This window comes from Tasmannia lanceolata, unplaced genomic scaffold, assembly GCF_043159265.1.
Source record: "Tasmannia lanceolata isolate RefF3 unplaced genomic scaffold, GAP_Taslan_0.1 ptg000006l, whole genome shotgun sequence".
NCBI classification, from domain to species: Eukaryota; Viridiplantae; Streptophyta; class Magnoliopsida; order Canellales; family Winteraceae; genus Tasmannia; species Tasmannia lanceolata.
The window spans coordinates 49,726,440-49,747,980 of NW_027518683.1; the positions used below are offsets into that span (position 1 = coordinate 49,726,440).

General features: G+C 39.2%; 1 protein-coding gene across 2 annotated transcripts; it reads right to left on the reverse strand.

Moving 5' to 3' along the window:
* Positions 1-313: 313 nt before the first annotated feature.
* On the reverse strand, positions 314-21,313 carry LOC143880460 (Zinc finger C-x8-C-x5-C-x3-H type family protein). Of its 2 annotated transcripts, XM_077383491.1 has the most exons (9): positions 20,881-21,313; positions 20,549-20,633; positions 20,227-20,367; positions 20,046-20,134; positions 4,167-4,355; positions 3,843-3,973; positions 3,650-3,752; positions 615-817; positions 314-538 (listed from the first exon to the last, which is right to left on the reverse strand). In XM_077383491.1, the coding sequence occupies exons 1-8, from the start codon at positions 21,052-21,054 to the stop codon at positions 635-637; spliced, it is 1,095 nt and encodes a 364-aa protein (XP_077239606.1). In that variant the 5' UTR covers positions 21,055-21,313; the 3' UTR covers positions 314-538; positions 615-634. The 2 variants fall into 2 exon arrangements, with proteins under 2 accessions (XP_077239606.1, XP_077239605.1); XM_077383490.1 differs by having other exon boundaries at positions 314-817; positions 20,881-21,312.
* Positions 21,314-21,541: the final 228 nt, after the last annotated feature.

The following is a 21,541-nucleotide window of genomic DNA, read 5'->3' on the forward strand; positions in this document are numbered from 1 at the left end:
TCTGATTCTTGATTCTAGCATTACCCACTCCTTTAAACATGGAATTTTTTTTTTCTTTTTTCTATTCTTCTTTCCTTACTCACGGCCCTCTCAAAACTCTCTCACCAGCCCTCTCTACCCTTGTCTCACCTTCGGTAAACAAATATTAGATGAATTTTATTTCATGCTTGCCAAACATGCCCGAAATAATGAAGCATGAAATAAAATAAAAAAACACACTCAAACCTTGTTTAGTAAATCTTCCTTTGCAAAAAGAAAAACGAAAAAAACAAAAACAATGTAACCACTAATCTGATATTCAGTGCATAAGAAGTTAAGAACAGTAAGTTTTGATTTTCTATCACCTCTGTTGTGGGTAAAGTTTACACCAGAACCTCTGCTTTCCTCATACCATCATCATGGGTCTTTATTAATGAACAATCATCCACATTCAATTCAGCAAAAACAACAAAGACAGACCCAGACCATCATTATATAATACCTCTGAAAAATGCAACTATTAATAAGACAGTGAATAAAAAGGATCACTCATTCTTCCCTGCATAAAACAGAGGCTGTCAAAAATCATGGCTCGCGAGAAGGTTTCATAAGAGATGTTTTGAAAAGTTACCCACCGCCGAGATCTGCAATTTTCTCAGGATGATGCTTCTATGCCCGGCTCGCGGATTTGAAGAGATGTTCTTGATAGGCTAGCTTCCAGCTCGTTTAGCTCATCCATGTCCAACTCATCATCGTCGTCGTCGTCATCATCGGTGGGCCCTTCCTCCTCTGCAATAGTCGAGCTACTTGGTCCCTCGGCGCCGGATTCGCTCTTGGCCTGAAGTCAAATCCAATCCAATGGGTGCATATTGGCATCTAAAATTATAAAATACTAACTCGAGTTCGTCTTTACTGACTAAAAGCAAAGCATGCAGGAAATAAAAGCAAAACCTTTAAGAAACAAGAAACAGATTCTTGAAAGATTTCCCTCTAATTTTTTTATTTTTTTTTGGGATAAGTAATCAAGGTTAGAACGCTCGACAATAGCGGTTAGTGGGACAATCCCTTCCCCTTCAGTGATCTGTTTTTCACTTTTGTTAATAAAAAATTTTTTTTTTTGAATAATACACTTTTGTTAATCATTTTTTTCTTACCATCTCAAAAAAAGATCCCTGACCAGATCAAGGGTACACAATTCAGCTCATCACTAGGATAAAGCATCAACCTTATACCTGTGTTACCTAGAATTTTTTTTTTTTTTTTTTTTCGAATTGAAACAAGAGACCAAAGAAACATTGCAGCAGGGGCTGAGATTGCCCACCACAGAGTCCCGGGCGATGTTAGCAAAGGAATGAGAACAACATAAATTAGAGAATTCATTAATTATCCCAACAAGTATCCACAGTCCAGGCCCAGGATATCTGTTTAGCCCAAGAGATAGTATACGCCGAGTCCCACTCTAGTCTTCCATCCAGCTTCTCAAAATACAGACGTAAACCTTTAAGGAGAGCCCTCATCTCCACCCCATTCGCATCTGCTCTCCCGCTTGGCCCCAAAAAGAAGAGAATAATATCACCAGTGTGGTTCCTGAATGCTCCAATTCGAGCCGGGCCAGGGTTGCCGTGATGGTGCTACAAGGCGGTGGGGACCACTGCACTTTCTTTTTTCTCCTTCGCTGCACACACTCCAATAACTTCATCTAACTTCTGGGGAAGGCCTATAATAAACTAACCAAAGAACTCCTTTGGGATAATTGCCAAAGAGAACAGAAGGCCTTTCATCTCTCCTAACAATATGAGGACTGCTTATTTTCGAACGCCCTCCTATTCCACTCCTCCCACACAAGGTTGCAACGGAGGAAAATGTGGTTAGATGACTCCGCGACCTTCCCACAAAGCGTGCACCTGTTTGCAACCTTGAAACTCTTCCTCTTAAACTATTTGATGTGTTGATCTTTTAAAGAACCACCTACAACAAAATCTTGGACCTTGGGCGGCGCATACGAATTTCAAATCAGCATCCACCTAAAAGCGGGTTGGTCCCCTTTCACCAAGCAATGGAAAGGGACCTCACCGAGAAGATTCCTTTGGGTTCAAAGCCAAAATACTTTTATCCCCCACATAACGAGACAAAAACATCATCAAGAACACCTAGAAGATAGGCGAGTTCAATAGTCTCATCTTAAAATTATGCCTAAAGTACACCCACCAAACTATCCTAGCCCCTGCCTAAAGTACACCCACCAAACTATCCTAGCCCCCAATCTCACAACAATCAACAATCCGGACCCCCTTCTCCCTAGCTAACATATAGAGACTTGGATAGGCATTGCACAACGGGATGTTACCGAACAACAAGTCTACCCAAAACCTAATCCCATCCCCCATTCCCAACCTAAACCTAATAAATGAACCAAACTCACTCTTGACCCCACAAACCAACTGTCATGAACCCGAGCCCCCATTCCCAACCTAAACCTAATAAACGAACCAAACTCACTCTTGACCCCACAAACCAACTGTCATGAACCCGAGCCTCTTCCACTAGCAATATCTTTGACCCTTTCCCAAATCGTAAATAGGTCATGTAAAGACAGCAAAGACTCCCCATAAGCAGAACACAAAGTGCTCACCAAATGATGGTGAGGTTCTTCCTGGAACCTAAAAGGACTGTCAAATCACAAGGACTTTCACATGCAACTTAATCAATTTGTGGGGCCCAAGAAGCATGTTCAAACAGCTATCAAATGTCTTATGTTATCAAAGTAAAATTTCATATAAATGAATTGGAAACCTGTCATAAGTAAAACATCCAACAAAACTAAGGACATTAACATTCGTGGCAGATAATCCTTAGAAACAATACATGCCAGTCCGATGTTCCTTTTAAATTACTAAATCTTCGGAAGATATTTCAGCACCTCACCGTACCGACACGCTGATATATTTCATGATGAAAATAATCCTGAGAAACTAATAGCTAAGCTTCTCTTTTATTATATTGTGCTCCCTCCACTACAAGTTTCAAAATTATACTTCCGCAGTTATTGAAGGCAATAGAATTGCACTGTAAAGAACTGAGTTCCTATGAGATTAGGGCTTCAATCTATACCGTTTCCATATTTTAAGTATCTTTTGCAAGAAACGCACATTTAAACAATAAATGGATAAATGAAATAATTCCAGGCTCAAAAGCAAGTACAGCATCATGTTGTGGTATATAAAGTCCAAGTGTCCAATTAACTATCCACTAACTGAAAGGGAGGAACATGTCCAATGTGTCAAAGCTTTAAGCTCATCTAGTACAGCCTGAATGCAGTGTTTTCGCTGATAACAGCTGTAGTCCTAAAGGTATGCACCACTACCATAAAACCATATTCTCTCAGATCGACCCTTTCAGTTTGTCAAAAAATTATCATTAAAAAAAAAAGCAGTTTGTCAAAAAGAAATGTCTACATATAGAGAATATAGTTTGCAAAATTAAGAGAAAATATTAACATATATCAGGAGTTGAAGCATCATCTTTTAAGTACCTGTGGAAAATACCCATGTGATAAGGTGATCTAAAGAAAAGTAAATAATAAAAACTATATTAACCATTATATCAGTTCACAAAGTTTCAGCCCAAAGAAGTATGAAAAGACACAAAATAAAGAGAATGTTGAGATTACCTTTTGTTCATTAGCATCAGATTCTTCTTCTCTTTGGTACTTTTCATATGCCTCAGCGTCATCAACAAACAAGCTGGCATCTGATAGAAACAGCTCACGACCACTGAAAGGATGCAAGTTTCAAATTAATCAATAGAATGATAAGCAGGGAAAATTAAAGGGAGGCAACACCAACAAGGAAAAAGAAAAATACCTCATACGGTCATTTTTAGCCCTTTCCGCACGCATAGCAGCGAGGCCTGCTTCTTTTTCTTCCATCTTTTTGGTCTTCCATTGCATGAACAATTCAGTTGTAATAGGGGTAGAAGTAGCTACTTTTGCACGCTAAAGGGCAGGAAAAGATGTCCGTTCATAAGTGTAATAAATTTCAAAGAGAGAGAGAGAGAGAGAGAGAGAGAGAAATAATGTAAGACCCACAACCTGAATGACGTAAAAATTTACCAATGGTAATAAGCATAGCAATCCAGCAAAATAGAGATCATCATAATTTGTTACAAGCATCTAATCAGATGATTACCTGATTTTCAATCTCCTCTTCAATAGTTAACTTTTCAGACTCTTCCTCCAGTAAAGCCTTCATTTGGGATTTTAACACATATCCTGGGGGCAAAGCATGTCTGTAATGACAGTCTTTGCCACCATTGGGACAAGCCCAGAACCAACCATATTGTTTCTTCTCCACTGCATCTAAAAAGTATTTGCAAACCTGCTCAAAAGTTCAGCAGCATTAAATTAATGAAGGTTCTAACTGATCAGATATAGGTAAAAAAATGATAGAATGGATGAGTTTCTGCTTTTCATATTTGGCAAACCATACTCTTTCCTGTTTTGAATTGTTCCATTCACAGACTGATGCAGAAAACCTCAAACACACACAGGGCAATCAGAACTGCTCTGATGGGACCCACTGATAATCTCATATAATGTCTTATTATGTTTTTTATTTATTGGAGGCACCTATTTGTAAGTAGAGATCTATAAAAATATGTTTTTCACTTATCAAGGACCTCTATGTAATTATGAAAATGTGGAGATTATTAATAAAACCAGATTTCTGTGATGCGAAAACCAAAGCATATGAAAATATTTTCCCCCATTTCTTTCTCTCCTCTATTTCCCTCGTCCTCTCCATTTCTCCACAAACCCTAAACCTAGTTTTTTACTTGGTATTAGAACAAAGGGAATTTGAATTAAGTCTGATTGAGAGGGTACCTTCAGCAACTTTCACCTCCCAGTAAAACCCTTTTTTTTGTGTTCTCCTTTTTTGTTAGAGGGATAAGGGGTTTTGCTCTTTTTCTATTCATGCACTTTAATGGATGTTTGAAGGTGTTCGCAGCAGTTTAGAGACACCTTCCACACATAAGTCATGACAAGGTAGTTGTCTTGTTATTGTAAGGGTGATCTCTAGAGATCACATGTATTAGATATTGCTTCAGCAGTTTATCACATTCGTAGCTGATTTGTGTGGATCAGTCGTGTTGGTGAAGTTATTGTGCTAGTGCGGGGCAGTTTTTTTTCCTCTTTAATATATGTTCATTGGATTGAGATTTGTTTGAGGGAAAACCATGTCAAGAAATAGTATCAGTGATGTTTCATCGTCAAGAGTTAATAACAGTAGTGGTGTTGGTGGGTCTAATAATCCAATCGTGGATAACCCTAGCCTATAGATTACCATCATAAAGTCGAACGGAAATAAATTTTTGAGAAAATAAATTTTTTGAGTGGTTGCATGTAGTAAAAATGTATATTGAAGGTCATGGAAAGTTGGATATCTCACAAAAAAAGTTGTAGAGCAGGTGGAAACAGATGCAAAGTATAAGAAATGGGAGCATGAAAATTTGACTGCCACTTCGTGGTTGCTGAATTCTATAAAGAGTGGCCCAGTCACGAGGCTCCCGCCATTGCGGGGTCTGGGGAGGGCTAGATGTACGCAGCCTTACCCCTGCTTTGCAGAGAGGCTGTTTCCGTGACTCAAACCCGTGACCACCAGGTCACAATGGAGCAACCTTACCTGGTTGCAGAATTGTATACAAACTAAAATCAACATGGGTTTCCTTTTCTTGAAAACTGAGAGGGAAATATGGGAGACTTGTCCGTATGCAGTTCCGACCTACTCCAAAGTGAAGAGCTTTGTCCATATGTACCAGCTTAGTCAAGAGATTGCTCACCATCAACAAGGGGAGAACTCAATGACCATCTACTTTGCCTCCCTTCAGAGCACGTGGGAGGAGTTGGAGCATTATGATAGTTTTCTTCCATCTTGCCCTGCTGATTCTGCAACCTATAGGGAAATAATGGAAAGAAATAAGTCTTTTGACTTCCTTTCCAGTCTCAATCCTGAGTTTGAACTTGTATGAGTTCAGCTCCTACACAAGGAAGAATTTGCGTCCCTAAATATTGTGTATGTATATGTGCAAAGGGAAGAGAAGAGGTGTAATACCATGCAGCAATATGCTACCATTGCTTCAACAAAAGTTCATGAGACTTTTAAAGGTAAGGGAAAGAAGTTTGCCGAGTGTGATGGTAAAGATAAGCTGAATTGCACTCACTGTGGCAGACTGCATCACACTAAGGACAAACTTCATCCTTTGTTTTCGTAAGGTAAACCTAAGTGCTACGATCTTATGATCTTACAATGGGGGAGAGTACATCTGCTTTGGAATCACACTTTGTTGAACATGCGATTGAGCACCAAAATACGTGTAGGCACACCACAACAAAATGATGTGGCTAAATGGAGGAATCAACATCTACTTGATGTCACCATCGAACTTTTTACCATGAAAGTCACACCACAACAAAATGAAGTGGCTGAACGGAAAAATCAACATCTACTTGAAGTCACCATCAACCTTTTTACCATGAAAGTCACAAAAAATTATTTGGCTTTATGTTGTCCTTACTGCCACCTACCTTATAAACTGCATGCCTTCACGAGTGTTACAGTTCAAGACCCCTCCCCTTTGTGGAGCTTTATCCAGATCGACCATTGCTCCCTATTCCACCAAAAGTCTTTGGGTGTTTTTTTATGTTCATATTCAATCCGGTAACTGTAGTAACTAGTAAGTTTGATCCAAAAGTGCTCAAGTGTAATTTTCTTGGCTATCAATCATCCCAAAAGGGTTACAAGTGTTATCATCCCCCAGTCGAGTAAGGAATCTGTGTCTATGGATGTCACATTTGAAGTTTGCCGGATTTGGCCGACACTTCGAATTTATTGCCGACACAAGTGTCGTGTCGTGTCCAACACGACACCCGTGTCCACACGTGTCGACACTCCTTCAGACACTTTCAAATGTATTGCTAGAAGTGTTAGCAACTTTATATGTATGTATGTGTATGAGTGTGACACTATTTATAGTTTTTTATGGGTTTCCATGTCAGATACATCATATCCATGTCGAAACTTGGTCGAAACTCGGCACACGAATATGTGTCCACAAATCATGAGTATATGTACTTTCTATTTTAGCAGTGTCCCCGTTTCTAAATTTTGGGAGTTTGACGTGTCCAACACCCCGTGTCCCTGTCGAGACGCGACACTCGTGTCCGTGTCCGTGTCCACAAATCATAGGTTTGCCCCTTTCATTTTCTCTAGTTGAATCTCTCTTCATGGGGAGAATCTCATTCCTACTGGAGGTGAAGAGAGCTTCTTCCATCCTAACTCTTCTCTATCACCTAACCATCTACTTATCCTTCTACATGTTTCTGTTTCACATCTGTCTCCATTTGTCTTTGTTTTGTCTCTACCACGTTTCTCAATATCAGGGGGGGGCACGTGTATACAAGATGACGACCACGTAGTGCGACTCTCATTCTCAAGCCACAGTTGATCTCCCATACCAGTCTCACCCTACCTCTGATTCAGGTCAGTCATTTGTTCATTTCGCTTCAGATCCCATAGCTCCTACCTTAGATGATTCTCATTTGCCTATCACTATTACGAAAGGAGGAATGTGTGAAGTATAAGGCCGATGGCTCAATTCACAGTATAAGGAGAGACTAGTAGCATAAGGATATACCACCATTTCAAAATGTAGATGCAGGTCAAAACGCGGCCAAAGCAAATCCTAGTCGATTCAGAATGACGTGGTAGAGTACTCGGTTAACACAGTCATAACTCGGGAGTCAAAGGAGATTTGATCGACTTTACAGGCCAAAACGCAGGCTCGAACAAGAATCCGGCCAAGGTAAAAGGGAGTCAACTCGGGGGAGTCCACTATGAAGTGGGGGAGTTTTGAAACTATAGGATATACAGAAACTCAAGGCATAGAATATCACGAGACTTTTGTCCCAGCAGTGAATATGAACTTTGTTTAGAGTTATGTTGTCGATCACAGCAAACTTATTGTTCTCGGACATTGTATCAGTTGGATGTGAAGAACACTTTCCTCCATTGAATCTACAAGAGGAAGCATTTGTGCGACCTCCACCTAGGTCCACGTTCCTAGCAGGTCAAGGAAAAGTCTGTAAGTTGAAGACGACTTTATATGGGTTGAAGAAACCTCCAAGAGCATGGTTCAAAAGATTCAGCCATGCGGTAAAGATGAGAGGCTACATTTTCAGGGTAAAAAAGAATTTTGTAACTGATTTTTTTAATAGCAACTACACTGGCACATACCATTGCACCAGAATTTATATAAAGGAGCATCAAATTGATATGGCTTGCGCAATTGAAGTAGCAAGTCCATTCAGGAATGCTACTCCTGCCACTCATCTCGAGATCATGAGAAGAAGCTTGATGTATCCAATGATAACTGGAATGCGGGTAGCTCTGGCAAGTGGTACTTGAAAAAGAACATGGTATGACATTTCCTTGGTACGTGGTACAATGAGGGTTACTTGATCGCTATATTGGTACACGCTACAATAGGAGAGGATTGTTCAGCTCGCTCTATTGTATATTATTCAGTATGTGTAATTATACTTTTCTTATTTTATTTCTCTTTCAGATTGCCATAGAATTGTGAATTTTGTGGGCTGTAGTCCTTTTATTTCTTACCAAATCCCAAATCCCAACCCTCAAAGCCCTAGCAACGCACTGAAATGAGCCACCCAACCCCAAAAGCCCTAGCATCTTACTGAAATGAGCCACTGATAAAGATATTTTGGGAAAGGCATTTTTGGTGAACAATTCAAAAAAAGGCATATTTGACGATCCAAATGAAAATTATCCGTGGATGTTGATGTATCTCAAGTTTTACACCAAGGATGAGCTGTCCCTACATCCATATAGACTCAACAAGATCATTTACATACTTTATCATTTATCAAACTAGTGGGAACATATTTCCTTATAGTCAATTCCACTCTATCAATTCCTTCCCTTGTTCGCACAACACCCATTTTATTAGAGGACATTGGCCAACTATTCAGTTTCGAACTGACAGCTGCGGAATTCAAGAACCTCCAAGATGAATCCAACAAGCCTCTATGGGCCTGCAGACCTTCTATGAGCCCACATTTCTGAAATCTCCTTCAATCATGAGTCTTCCGGAAAACATTTCCTTTCAAAAAGATTCGAAGCCCAATTAAAGGTGCTGCTAATGGGAGTGATGGTCTTGAATGGTATGTTCTAACTCGCCGATGATTAAATTTCCCACAACTTCATAGATAGGTAGGGTGCTTAATGCATTCTTGCCTTTTACCTAACTATTGGGTCTATTTTTTATTTTTGTTAATGATTTCACCATATGAGTTGCTATTTTCCTGAAAATGTGATAATTTCTCTCACTCAGTAGATACCAAATCAATGTAGATGGTTCTAGTCTCCACAGTGCCCTTACAATGTCTCCAAAAGGATCTGATCCCCACTTAAAGATGGCTGTTTCAATAAAGTGCAGAATTTTTTTTTAAATGATAATAGAGTGCAGAAATATCCACGCTATCCAAATGCATTTAGTATTGCTCCCTGTATTTTTGTGCAAAGGGACAATGGACCATAATTTAGTGTAGTGTTCATGCAATCACAAATGTATTTAGTATTGCTTTTAGTGTAATGTTCATGCTATCCCAAATCTATTTAGTATCGCTCCCCGTAGTTTTGGGGCAAATGGGCAATGGGTCATAATTTAGTGTAGTGTTTCCTCCACCCTTTTACACAAGTCAAAATTTCTTTCTCATGAGCATCTCACAGATATTGATCCATCCTTCTTGCTGCAACCGTACATAAGAAGGCCACCACTCTAAGTGAAGCCGATGAACGCCATAATTTTGCCCGAGGGGCCAAGGTGTTGTCGCCCTCCACCATACACTGAAAAAAGGAGCTTTCCAAGAACTCCCTTTGAGGATCTGAGCTCCAATTTCTACTATGTGGTTCTTGATATGTATATCGATCAAGAACCCTCCTAAGCTATCAACCACACATTGTTTGAAGGAGATAAGTTGGTGGAATTCCGTCACCAACATTAGATTCATAGTTTACGCAACAACAAGCCCTTCATCTGCTATACCTATTTTGCACATGAGACATATAACGTTAATCTGTTTTTTTTTTGTTTTTTTTTTATGACATAGGATATCCCCACCCCAATTTTAAAGCGGGACTATTCCCCACAGATGCGTGCAATCACCCGTAAACCACGCGCATCGGGTAAGCCCGAGGGGATTAGAACTCACGTCAATGGGGAGCATACCCATGACTTTAAGCCAAAGAGCCACACATGTACGGGTTACATACACCGTTACTTGATGGGCGCACAAAGGTCTCACCACGAAAAGTTGTCAATTGTGTCACTTTGGAGAAATTTTGGAGGAAAAACACAAGTGAGTTATCATCCCACGTCGTGTAATACACCATTTATAAACATAGCCCAAATCACAAAGAATATAATGAATTTGGCTTCGGTTTTGGTCACCACGGAAACGTTTGGTTTCGACTGAAAATTTGAGTGGAAATCATGTAAAATCAAGGAAGCATACGAAAACATATGGAAATGATCAAATTTTTAGATTAAACTTAAATATAATTATGCAACACATACTAATTAGCATACTACTAATGCACTTACGATTTTTGTTTTGGTATGAGTTTCAGTTTCGGTATTGTTTCGATGAGGATGGAAACGAAAACTTTTCGGGCTTATGTAGCAGTCCAAGAACGTCAATATGCACAACTAAATATCTGCTCTCATGTAGCAGTCCAAGAATGCCTGGGTATTTGGATTATACTCCCATCCAAACAAAAAGGAAAAGGGGGACATAGTAAACGTATGACAAAAAAACCAGGTGCTGTTTGGTTTAAACCTGACTTTTTATTATTATTATTAGTATTGGTACTGGCATTGGAGTCAAAACCTGCGCACAGGAAACAATGCTTTGGAAAATCAACATGCACACAGAAAAAGCTCAACCTAGATCATCAAGGGAGCGGCACTAAATGTCATAATTTACAACCCTACCTGAGACAACGACCATCACCACACTGACCAAAGTAGATCTACATGGTTTCAAATTGGCACTCCTATGGTTTTCAGCATCCATGAGTGGAGGTAGAAACTCAAATTGGCATTGAAACACCAATTACCACATCCCCACGGAAATGTATTAGACCTAGTAGATGTAAGTATACCATTAACAAGTCAATATTTGGCCAAAATACTCCATTTGCAGAAAAGGATATAAGTCATGACCAACGCAAAAATCTCATGACTCTTCGAGCCCCAACAACTAATGAAACAACCATCAGGCAAAGACGAATATCAGCATTGCTCCTGTTGAAACTCTTCTCTTTTCTTTTTTCTTTTTTTATGATGGAATGGAGATAACAGAAAGTTTCTAGAACAAGAAAAAGAATACAATGAAAAGGCCAAAACTCAACTCAACTCAACTCAACTCAACTCAACTCAACTAAGCCTTTGTCCCAAACTAGTTGGGGTCGGCTAATGAATCCTTTAGAAAATTTTCATGACGAAGGTGAAAGAGTCTACCTGGCTCAAATTTGTTAAGTCTAATCCTGACATTAGTTGGGTTCGTCTGCATGGATCATTTTCTTCCATTCTCTCCTATCCAAGGCCATGTTCTCTGTTATGTTCCTAGCTATCGAGTCTTTCCTCACTATTTCTACCCAAGTTGAAATGAATACAATGAAGAGGCCAAAACTTAGCTCAACTAAGCCTTTGTCCCAAACTAGTTGGGGTCGGCTAATGAATAGAAAATTTTCATGAAGAAGGTGAAAGAGTCTACCCGGTTCAAATTGGCTAAGTCTAATCCTGACACTAGTTGAGTTCGTCTGCATAGATCATTTTCTTCCATTCACTCCTATCCAAGGTCATGTTCTATGTTATGTTCCTAGCCATCAAGTCTTTCCTCACTATATCTACCCAGGTTGTTTTCGGTCTACCCCTTCCTCCTTTTACTCCATCAACTTGGCACGAGTCACTTCTTCTCACTGAAGCATCCAAAGGCTTGCGTTGGATATGCCCAAACCATCTTAAGTGGTGCACTCTCATCTTCTCCTCAATTGGTGCCACCCCCACCTTTATACGAATGTCTTCATTTTTAATTCTATCTAACCTTGTGTGGCCGCACATCCATCTAAGCATTCGCATCTCCGCCACACTCATCTCATGCGAATGCTGCTTCTGGGTGGCCCAACATTCTGAGCCGTACAGCATGGTTGGCCTCACAACTGTCTTATAAAACTTTCCCTTCAACTTGGAAGGTATTTTACGGTCGCACAGGTGAAGCATGCTTCCACTTCAACCAACCTACTCTTATTTTGTGGTTAACATCCTCTTCAATCTTTCCTTCCTTATGTAGGATTGAACCAAGATAGCGAAAGATATCCCTCTTAGGTACCTCCTATCCAGTCATATTTACGACATCCTCGCACTGCCTCCTTACATTACTAAAGTTGCACTCCATATAATATATCTTAGTCCTACTCAGTCTAAAACCTTCGGATTCCAAAGTAGTTCTCCATAACTCTAACTTAGCATTAACTCTTGCTTTGGTTTCGTCAATTAATAACATGTCATCTGCAAATAACATACACCGCGGCACCTCATCCTGGATACCCTATGTATGTTCATCCATAACTAGCGTCAAAATATAAGGGCTTAAAGTTTATCCTTGGTGCAATCCTATTGTAATTGGAAACTCACTAGACGTGCCATCCGTAGTTCTGACACTAGTTACTACTCCATCGTACATATCCTTAATCACATCAACATATCTAGTAGGCACTTTTTTCCTTTCAAGGACCCACCACATAACACTCCTAGGAACCCTATCATACGCTTTTTCCAAATCAATGAAAACCATATGAAGGTCCTTTTTATTTTCTCGAAATCTTCCATTAACCGCCTAATCAAGAAGAAAGCTTCCATAGTCGATAGTCCGGGCATGAAGCCAAACTTATTCTCTGACACCTTAGTCTCTTTTCTTAGCCTATGCTCAATTACCCTCTCCCAAATATTCATGGCGTGACTCGTTAGCTTAATTCCCCGATAATTGGTGCAACCCTGAATATCCCCTTTATTCTTATAAATAGGTACTAATGTACTCTTCCTCCACTCATCAGGCATCTTCTTAGTCTTTAAAATATTGTTAAATAATCTAGTTAACCAAACCAAACCCATATCACCCAAGCATTTCCAAGTCTCAGTAGGAATACCGTCAGGCCCCATAGCCTTACTTAACTTCATATTTTTCATAGCCACTCTTACCTCTGATGTTTAGATTCTACGAACAAACCTCTGATTTATATCATCAAAAGCATTATCAAGTTCTCCCAAATTCGCTACGGGTTCTCCATCAAAAAAATTATCGAAGTAACTTCTCCACCTCTCTTTAACCACGTTTTCTTTTACTAACAATTTTTTATTCTTGACTTTGATACATTTAAAAAAAACAACAGGAAGGAAAAAGAAAAATTGATAAAAGAAAGAAATGAGTAGAAATAAAGCAAAAAACAAGGGGCGATTCTTCCCCCACCACAGTCTTGGTCCTCTCGACTCCTTCACACATAAGCAAGTCCACCATTTTGTAGGCACTGGATTGAATATGCTTGAGGTTGGGCCAAATGACCTTGCAAAAGTCAACAATCTCCACGATAGTGTTTGCAAGCCGACGCGAACTCGGGCCATATTTTGACACCAAAGCAATCACATTAGTTGAATCCCCCTCAATGTATAATGGACCGAAATGATGCTCTTTATCGATTGGAAAACCTCCTGAGTAACGCCAATGGTTCTACTTTTTTCTAGTAGGGACATCAATGCTTCTTCTTTTTTCGAATAGGGACGCCAATGCTTCAACTTTTTTTCGAATAGGGACGCCAATGCTTCAGCTTTTTTTCGAATAGGGACGCCAATGCTTCTGCTTCACCAGATCCCTTCACACCTATGAGGTGGGAGAAGGCTTTGATACCTCTTCCACAACATTACTAACAATACAGCTGATCCAACCGGGCCTTGTTCCCACGGGAACTTCTCGCCCAAATTCAACTAAAGAAACTATGGGGGGAAGTGAATTCAACATAAAAATTCTATGAACGTGCCTCCTAGGTTGAATGTTTTAATGGAATTCCTCCCAATATACTAATTTCTAATTCGATTGCGGTTTGCAAGATTTTGTGTCACACTCTAGAAAACCATATGAATGGAAAACATTCTTGGCGGGTATCTAAAGATTAATTTCGACAGGAGTAATAAGGTTTATCGTGATACCGAGGCGAGCACAGGAAGGTCGAGTTTGAAGCAGTTATATCGGATCCTAGTGGCATTGTAATTAGGGATTTTGTTGGACCTGCTGGAAAAGGTCAAGCAATTCATATGTAAGTTAAAGTAGTGTGAAGTGACTCATAATTTTTTGGAAAACATGGGATCTTCCAACGTTTGAGTTGAGTGTGACTCTTTACTTGTTATTAACTAGCTAAGGAACACCTCTCGCCCTCCTTGTGTTTTCCATACATGTATATGGAGATGGAGATTATTTTTATTTTTGAATAAAAACTGAAATTTTATTTAAAAACCAAATTATCTGGCCCCGATTGAAATGATCGGAGGAGACAAAACATCAAAACAAGATAAAAGAAAATCCAAGAAAATTTAAAAAAAAATACCATGCTGTAAGTCCTCTATTAGCCATGATCCCTAATACCAAGGAGATTGGTCATACCCTCCCTGGCCAATCTTAGCGAAATATTAGCAAGTCACCCTACATGACTGAATTGAACTTGGGATCCTACTAGACAATCCAAATTAGCCTCTAACAGATTTGCTAGCTCCCACAAGAAACCTTCCCCTTAACTTATGCACCTGAACATGTTGAGAGAATCCCTCTCAATATGATGGGCCTGCAAGGGTAAGAATGATCCAATCAAGAATGATCCCATTCAAAAATGATCCAATCGTCCTCATCTCTAGTGATGCCCATGATGCTCGTTTGACCCAAATTGCCCCAACTAGGACCATCAAAGTTCAACTTAAAACAGCGTTGGGGAGGCGATTTTCATCTAGGAATGTTTCTCCTAGGCTTTGGTTAATGTAAAGACGCCATAACCTGTGAATCGATGCTTGAATGCCTTTGAAGTACTTCAATGACAATGCCCAATCCATTGTTTCTTCAGTGTTGCAGTCCTTTTATTTTTTCGTTTGAATATTTTGTTGTTCCTTTCCTTCCATATGGTCCACAAACTCCGTCATAACAGTCACCACCCAGGCTCCCAATCCAGAAATTTCCTTCTAAAAAAGGAGCAACATAGCACCCTCATTCTCGGCTGCCCTGAACAAGAGTGGAAAAGATCTTAGCAAAAGCAGACTATGACACCCAATCCTACATGGAATTTGATGCCGCAGGAATTCATTAGTCACAGTTTCAGTAGTGCACCAAATGCCTAACCCTGCTTCGTTAGGAAGTTTTTTAGAAAGCCAGCCCCTCCTATGTTATACTTCTTATGACCTCTATCTACAAATTGTTCTCCTCTTCAACGAATCTCCACAACCATTTGCCAAGCAATGCTCTGTTCATCTTTCTCATGCTTTTAATTCACAATCAACCACCCACGCACCCAACCCCCCCGCCCCGCCCAAAAAAAAAAAAACCCACACAGCCCCACCCACCCACGCGCCCACACACTCATCCTTGATTTGCACACCACCTCCCAAACAAGGTCATATTTCCTACATTCTTCCGTGTTCCACGAAAGAAAAAAAAATCGTAAGCATTCATTCAATTCAATCATTCACACTAATAGGGCATGAGAAGCAGGGAATCAAATAAAAAGGTACGTTGGCAAGGACCAGCATGGGCAATGTGATCCTACCACTAGGGAAGAACCCTAATTTCCATGTAGATCACTTCCTTTTAAATCTCTTAATCATTGGATCCCATAACATTTTAGAAGGCTTTCCAATACATAACAGCAGGCCCAAAAATGAGTTGGATAGATCCGATCAACAAAAAAGGATGGCATCTACATCCTCCACTACTTGATCGTAGGCTCTCACTTGCATGACCATGTAGTCAACAAATTTTATATGCCGGCCTTAAGTTGCCCCGTCATACCTCAAAACTACCTTATGGGCACAAATTTTGGTTCATTAAAGCTCCACAAAATAAACTGTGACATCCACAAATTCTAAGTGGCTTCGCTCTAACTCTGAATCGTCAACTCTGAATCAATTGAACAAAACCATCCATTGTAGCCTTCACCATGTTACCAAGGGCTTCCGCAAGATTGGCGAATAGAAACGGTGATAATGGCTTACCTTGCCTTAACCCCTTGGAACTTCTAAAGAAACCTTTGGAAGTGACATTAATGAGTATGGATAGTAAGATAACCATGCCAAAGTGCATGCCTTCATCCACGCCCTCCATCTCCTCTTCCCAAACCCAAGTCTCTTCCCAACATGTAATCTAGAAAGTCCCACTACAACATGATGTATGCTGTCTCCATATCACTCTTGCATAAGACACCCCCTCTGCCCCTTTTACAATGGAAATCAATGCATTCAAGTGTAATGAGGGATCCATCTAAGATCTGCCTCCCACTAATAAAAGCATTGATTGGATCTAGTATAACCCTTCATCTACGCAACACCGCAAGGATCCTGTACACACTCCAAATTAGGCTTATTGACATTTAGTCTTTTAGCTCCATCACTCCGTCTTTCTTCCATATCAACGTAATGAAATTATGGTTGGTACCGCAATCTAGTCGAGCCTTCTGGTGGAATTCCATATTATAGTGATAAGGCCTTCCCTAATAAATCCCCAACATTCATGGAAAAACCATTTAGAAGTCATAGGTTTCTTTCACTGCAAACATTGCATCCTCAATCTCCTTTCTCCAGTCCATTCTGTTGCAAACACCACATCCTCAGCCTCCTTCTCCAATAACTCTTCAATTCTTATTATGGTCGCTTCACCAGTAGTGTGAAAATCAACGCCATACAGATAGGTCCAAAGCTCTCATCTAAGTTTTTTTTTTTTTTTTTTGATAGGTAAAAGGAAAGAGAGTGAGCGTAAGCTCTCATCTGAGTTATAGAGTTCTTTATAGAAAAACACAATAACGTTGGCTACAGATGCTGAAACATCACATTTAACAACATCTACTATCAGGATAGTAATACTAATGTGTTTTCTCCTTGTGCTACACTATACTACGAAAGAATGTCGTATTTTTATTGCCTTCGCACTTGCACTCTGCTTCCAATTAATCTTTTCTTGAATGACTGACCTGCTTGTCTTTCATGAGTGCCTCTTCTGCAAGCCCTCCTCCTTAAGTTGACCCCTCTCCTCATTTAGTTGGCCCATTTTATCTTCCTTTATGTTTCAGTTTTCTTTGTTTTTATTTCTCCAATTATTTCTTTGCGCACTCCTGTAGCTGTTCTTTCATCAATGTCAGTTCCTGTGCCACTCTTTGACCTACACATCCCACCACCTTGCATGACTGAAACCAATACTTGTTTGTCCACTATCCCTGATTCCACAAGCCACATTTCAAAAGATAGTGGCACCAAACCGCACAAACCAATAGCATATATCGGCTCAAAGTTACACTTATTGAGGAGAATGCCCCCCACTAACATCCCAAAAAACTCATTTTTGTATTGAACCTATTGAATATTGAACATCTTTATCAGAGAAGATTCTCCCTAAAGACGAACCATGACCTTCAAAAAATACTCTAGTTGCCTTTGGTCCATAACCCCAATCAAATTGTGCACTGACTACGGATTCACTCGCCATAAGATCCTTCCTTAGTGTAGAATCGACAACAAAACCAACAAAAAATATGCTGGCCACCATCATAAATAAAAACCCAAGACACGTCAAATCATTTGAGAATGTCCACCAAAAAGTGATAGACTAGGTTGCAGGGAAAGAGAAGCTTTTCCATTTATCATTCCGCTTTTCTATATATTGTGTGTCAATTAACAGGCCTAAATTTCTATTGTTAAGCATATCACGTGTGTTCAACTTTTCAACAGGAGACTTCTAATAGAAAGCCTGAAAACATGGAGAAACTAACGCATCCCACATATTACCCAGAAGAGACACTAATTTAGAGGAAGCTGATAGATAATAAAAAAGAATTTGAGTGAGAAGAAATCTGGAAGATCAACGCCGGATACGGGCGCAGTAAGGTGACAATAGTAATCAATGTTGTTTTTTCGGAGTGCGGGGATTGGGGAAACCATTTTGGACCCTAATGGTAGAACTTAGATAGCATTTGCAGGCCAATGCAGTGATAGGTAGGCTATAAATGTTGAAGTTAAAATGGTTAGGACAACAATACAAAAGATTACGATCAATAGAGCCAGCAAGGTATGGATTAAAGGACTAACAAGGTTAAAGAATATTAGGAGATATTTATCACCACAGTCATCGGGAAGGAAATGGTAATGCCAATAGGTTAGCAAATTTGGGAGATCTTGTATGAAATTAGGCGTGGCGGATAATATGCACAATTTGTAAGGGGCTGATCCCCTCTCTTTTTAATTTTGTTATTGTTGTTTGTTTCATTTTTTATTAATAAAATTAAATGATAAAAAACAACTTGAGGATCCTTCATCCAAATCCTCTTATCCAGCTCAAACAGTGAAACATGAACCTTATACAAAACATCAACAGCTATTGTTAAAAGTCACATGCCATTTGAGAAGATTAAAAAAAAACCACAATGACAATCCCTATGAAAGCAATGTTGGTTCACTCACCAAATAAGGATAGAGAGCTCCAGATTCCGTATTACAATATCATCCTTCATATCCAAAGCTTACCATATGACTCACGCAAGAACTTGAGTTCAACCCAAATAATATACTACTGATGAAAAAATGACAACAAGAAAGACCCATCAAGTCCCTAATTGTGATGGCTTGGGCAACTAAGAGTGACAGAGTACTTGGTGGATAACCTTACTATGAAAAAAAAAACCTAGGAGTTGGCTATACGTGTTGATGAACTACATTACTTCCATCCATGTGCTTATTACAAGTTTTCGAATAACTTGCGAATTTCTGACTGAATTTTCATAGGTTGGCATTAAAATTCCATAACACCTGTGAAATATTAGCTGATCAGAATCATGTCTCACAAAATGAATTCTAAGAAGCAACATGAGGTGGTTGTCATCTTGGATCCTCAAAAAATTTAGACTTAGAGCATCCGAATATCAAATAAGAGATACACTTTGGATATTCATGACTGTGTTCTGTTTTACTTACATCCTTTTTTATGATTGGGTCCTTCCACCCTCACGTAGGATGTGATGTATCAGATCCTTTGGACTCCTTTTCTCATTTGATTTTTTGAGAATAATACTTAACTACCCAGCCAATTTATGTTCTACAAAAAACTAAGTCAATTGTAGTAGTTGGGATGTTGCTTCACTTGCACGTAAGTTACACACCACGATGTATATAACTATTTAAAGACTACATTAATAAGAATGTAGTTTGAACTAAATATCATCTGTAGGCCATCATCACTCGGATCTGGTGGTATAAGTATAGGTGGAACTTTGCTTTTATTTTTATTTTTATTTTCTGAATGGATGTGCTTTTATTAGTTCATTGTTGTTTTTGTTGTAATTTGATAGATGAAAGTTCGAACGATTCGAATTGGAATACATGATTAAACTTTCTAAATATGCAGTTGAAACATGTTCCTGTATTGTAAGTTCTACGGATATAGATGATCGTTATACCAGATACCCTAGTAGTATCAAATTCCCGTACAAATATCCAGGTAAAAGGAGGTGGCCTCTGTACTGTACAAGCACCAACTGAAACTACTATGGGCAACTTAATGTTCGGATTAGAAATCAAAAGTATGGTTATGGTTATACCAAAGAAATAACACAACATATAAATTCCACCTTCAATTTCCACCAAATTATAAACAGGAATACCAGTCCACATATAAATGAAAAGAGAAAACATACAATCTCTGTCGGCTTGTTTTGGTTATACTCTGTCTTCTTCGACTCCACGACTTTCTCTAACATCTCTTGATCCCAATCCTCCATTGTGTCTAAACCGGAAACAAAAAATATAAAAAATAAAATAAAATAAAATACTTACAGTGAAGACGCATGAATTATGTGGGCGACCAGTACTCTTTACCTTCATCACGTTTATCACTGTAAATATCAATTTTTTCGCCCTTCCTCTGGACATTCAAATCATGTGAGAACTTGCACTTAAAACCCTTGGTGCATTGCCCCGCCTTGAAAAATTCGCACAATATCGACTTAGGATCGACACCTGAGCAAGACCCAAAATTGCATAAATTTGTATAAGAAAAATCATTGAATGGGAGCTCATAAAACCAACCCAATATCCATAATACCTAAAAAGATATAAATAATAATAATAATAATGATGATGATGATGATGATGAACATTTTCAAAAAAATAATAATAATATCAATGAAAACCAACATACCCAGTGGGACTTTAGGCTGACTAACAGCAATCTTGAACAAATCACTCAATTCTTTCTCTCTGGCCTTCTCCTCCTCTTTCTTCTTCTGTTTAATAGATTTGGTAGAGAAGAATGAGGTTATCCACAAAAAGGGCACACACAGACACATGGATTTTATAATCTATGATTTTATAAGCTAAAACCTTAAGTAGTAACACATCTTATTTATGCATATAAAATCAAGATTTGGGGGTTTTAAATCCAGGTTTTAGCTTTAAGAATCTAGGGTTTAGCTTGTAGAATCCAGGATTATAAAATCAATGTATCAAAAAGATAATAGGGAGATGTTTTACCTTGGCAGCGATCTTGGAAGCGTCGGGTTTGGGTTGAACAGATTGATGGAGACTCTGCACGTATTTCTGAACATTTTTGCTCTTGTTCTTATTTTTCAGGCCGAAAGTCTTATCTTCAACAACCTTCTGCTTCTTCGAAAGGTCGGATTTCGAGGCTTGCTGCTTTGGAGGCATCACGAATTCAACATCAAAAGAAATACGAGACAGATAGATATAAAAATCTCAAATAAAAACAGGGTTTTTTACAGGAGGAAAAAAGAAAGAAATATGTTAGAGATGGTTCGATAGAAAGGGCCCTCCGATATGGGTTTTCTTCTGGGTTTTTTTAGGGCAAAACAAAGAAGAAGATGAGGTGCAATGCGATCAAATCCCTTGTGGGTATGAGTCTGCTCGAGAGGGTTTTCTCTTCTCTCCTGCTAATATTTAGTACTGAATAGAATCGGATACACCCTAATCTCATCTTCACCGTACATAGATGTGTATGGTGATTAAGGGTGCTAATCTGGTGGGCCATTATATTTTATAGTGGGGCTCATTTCATAAGATGATCCAAACCATTCATTTGTTGGGTCTACAGGTGCAACTTGGGTCGGGCTCAACCCTAACCCCCCGCGCAACGGGTTCAAGCTGATTTTGCCTCAGGTTGGGTTGGCATTTTCTC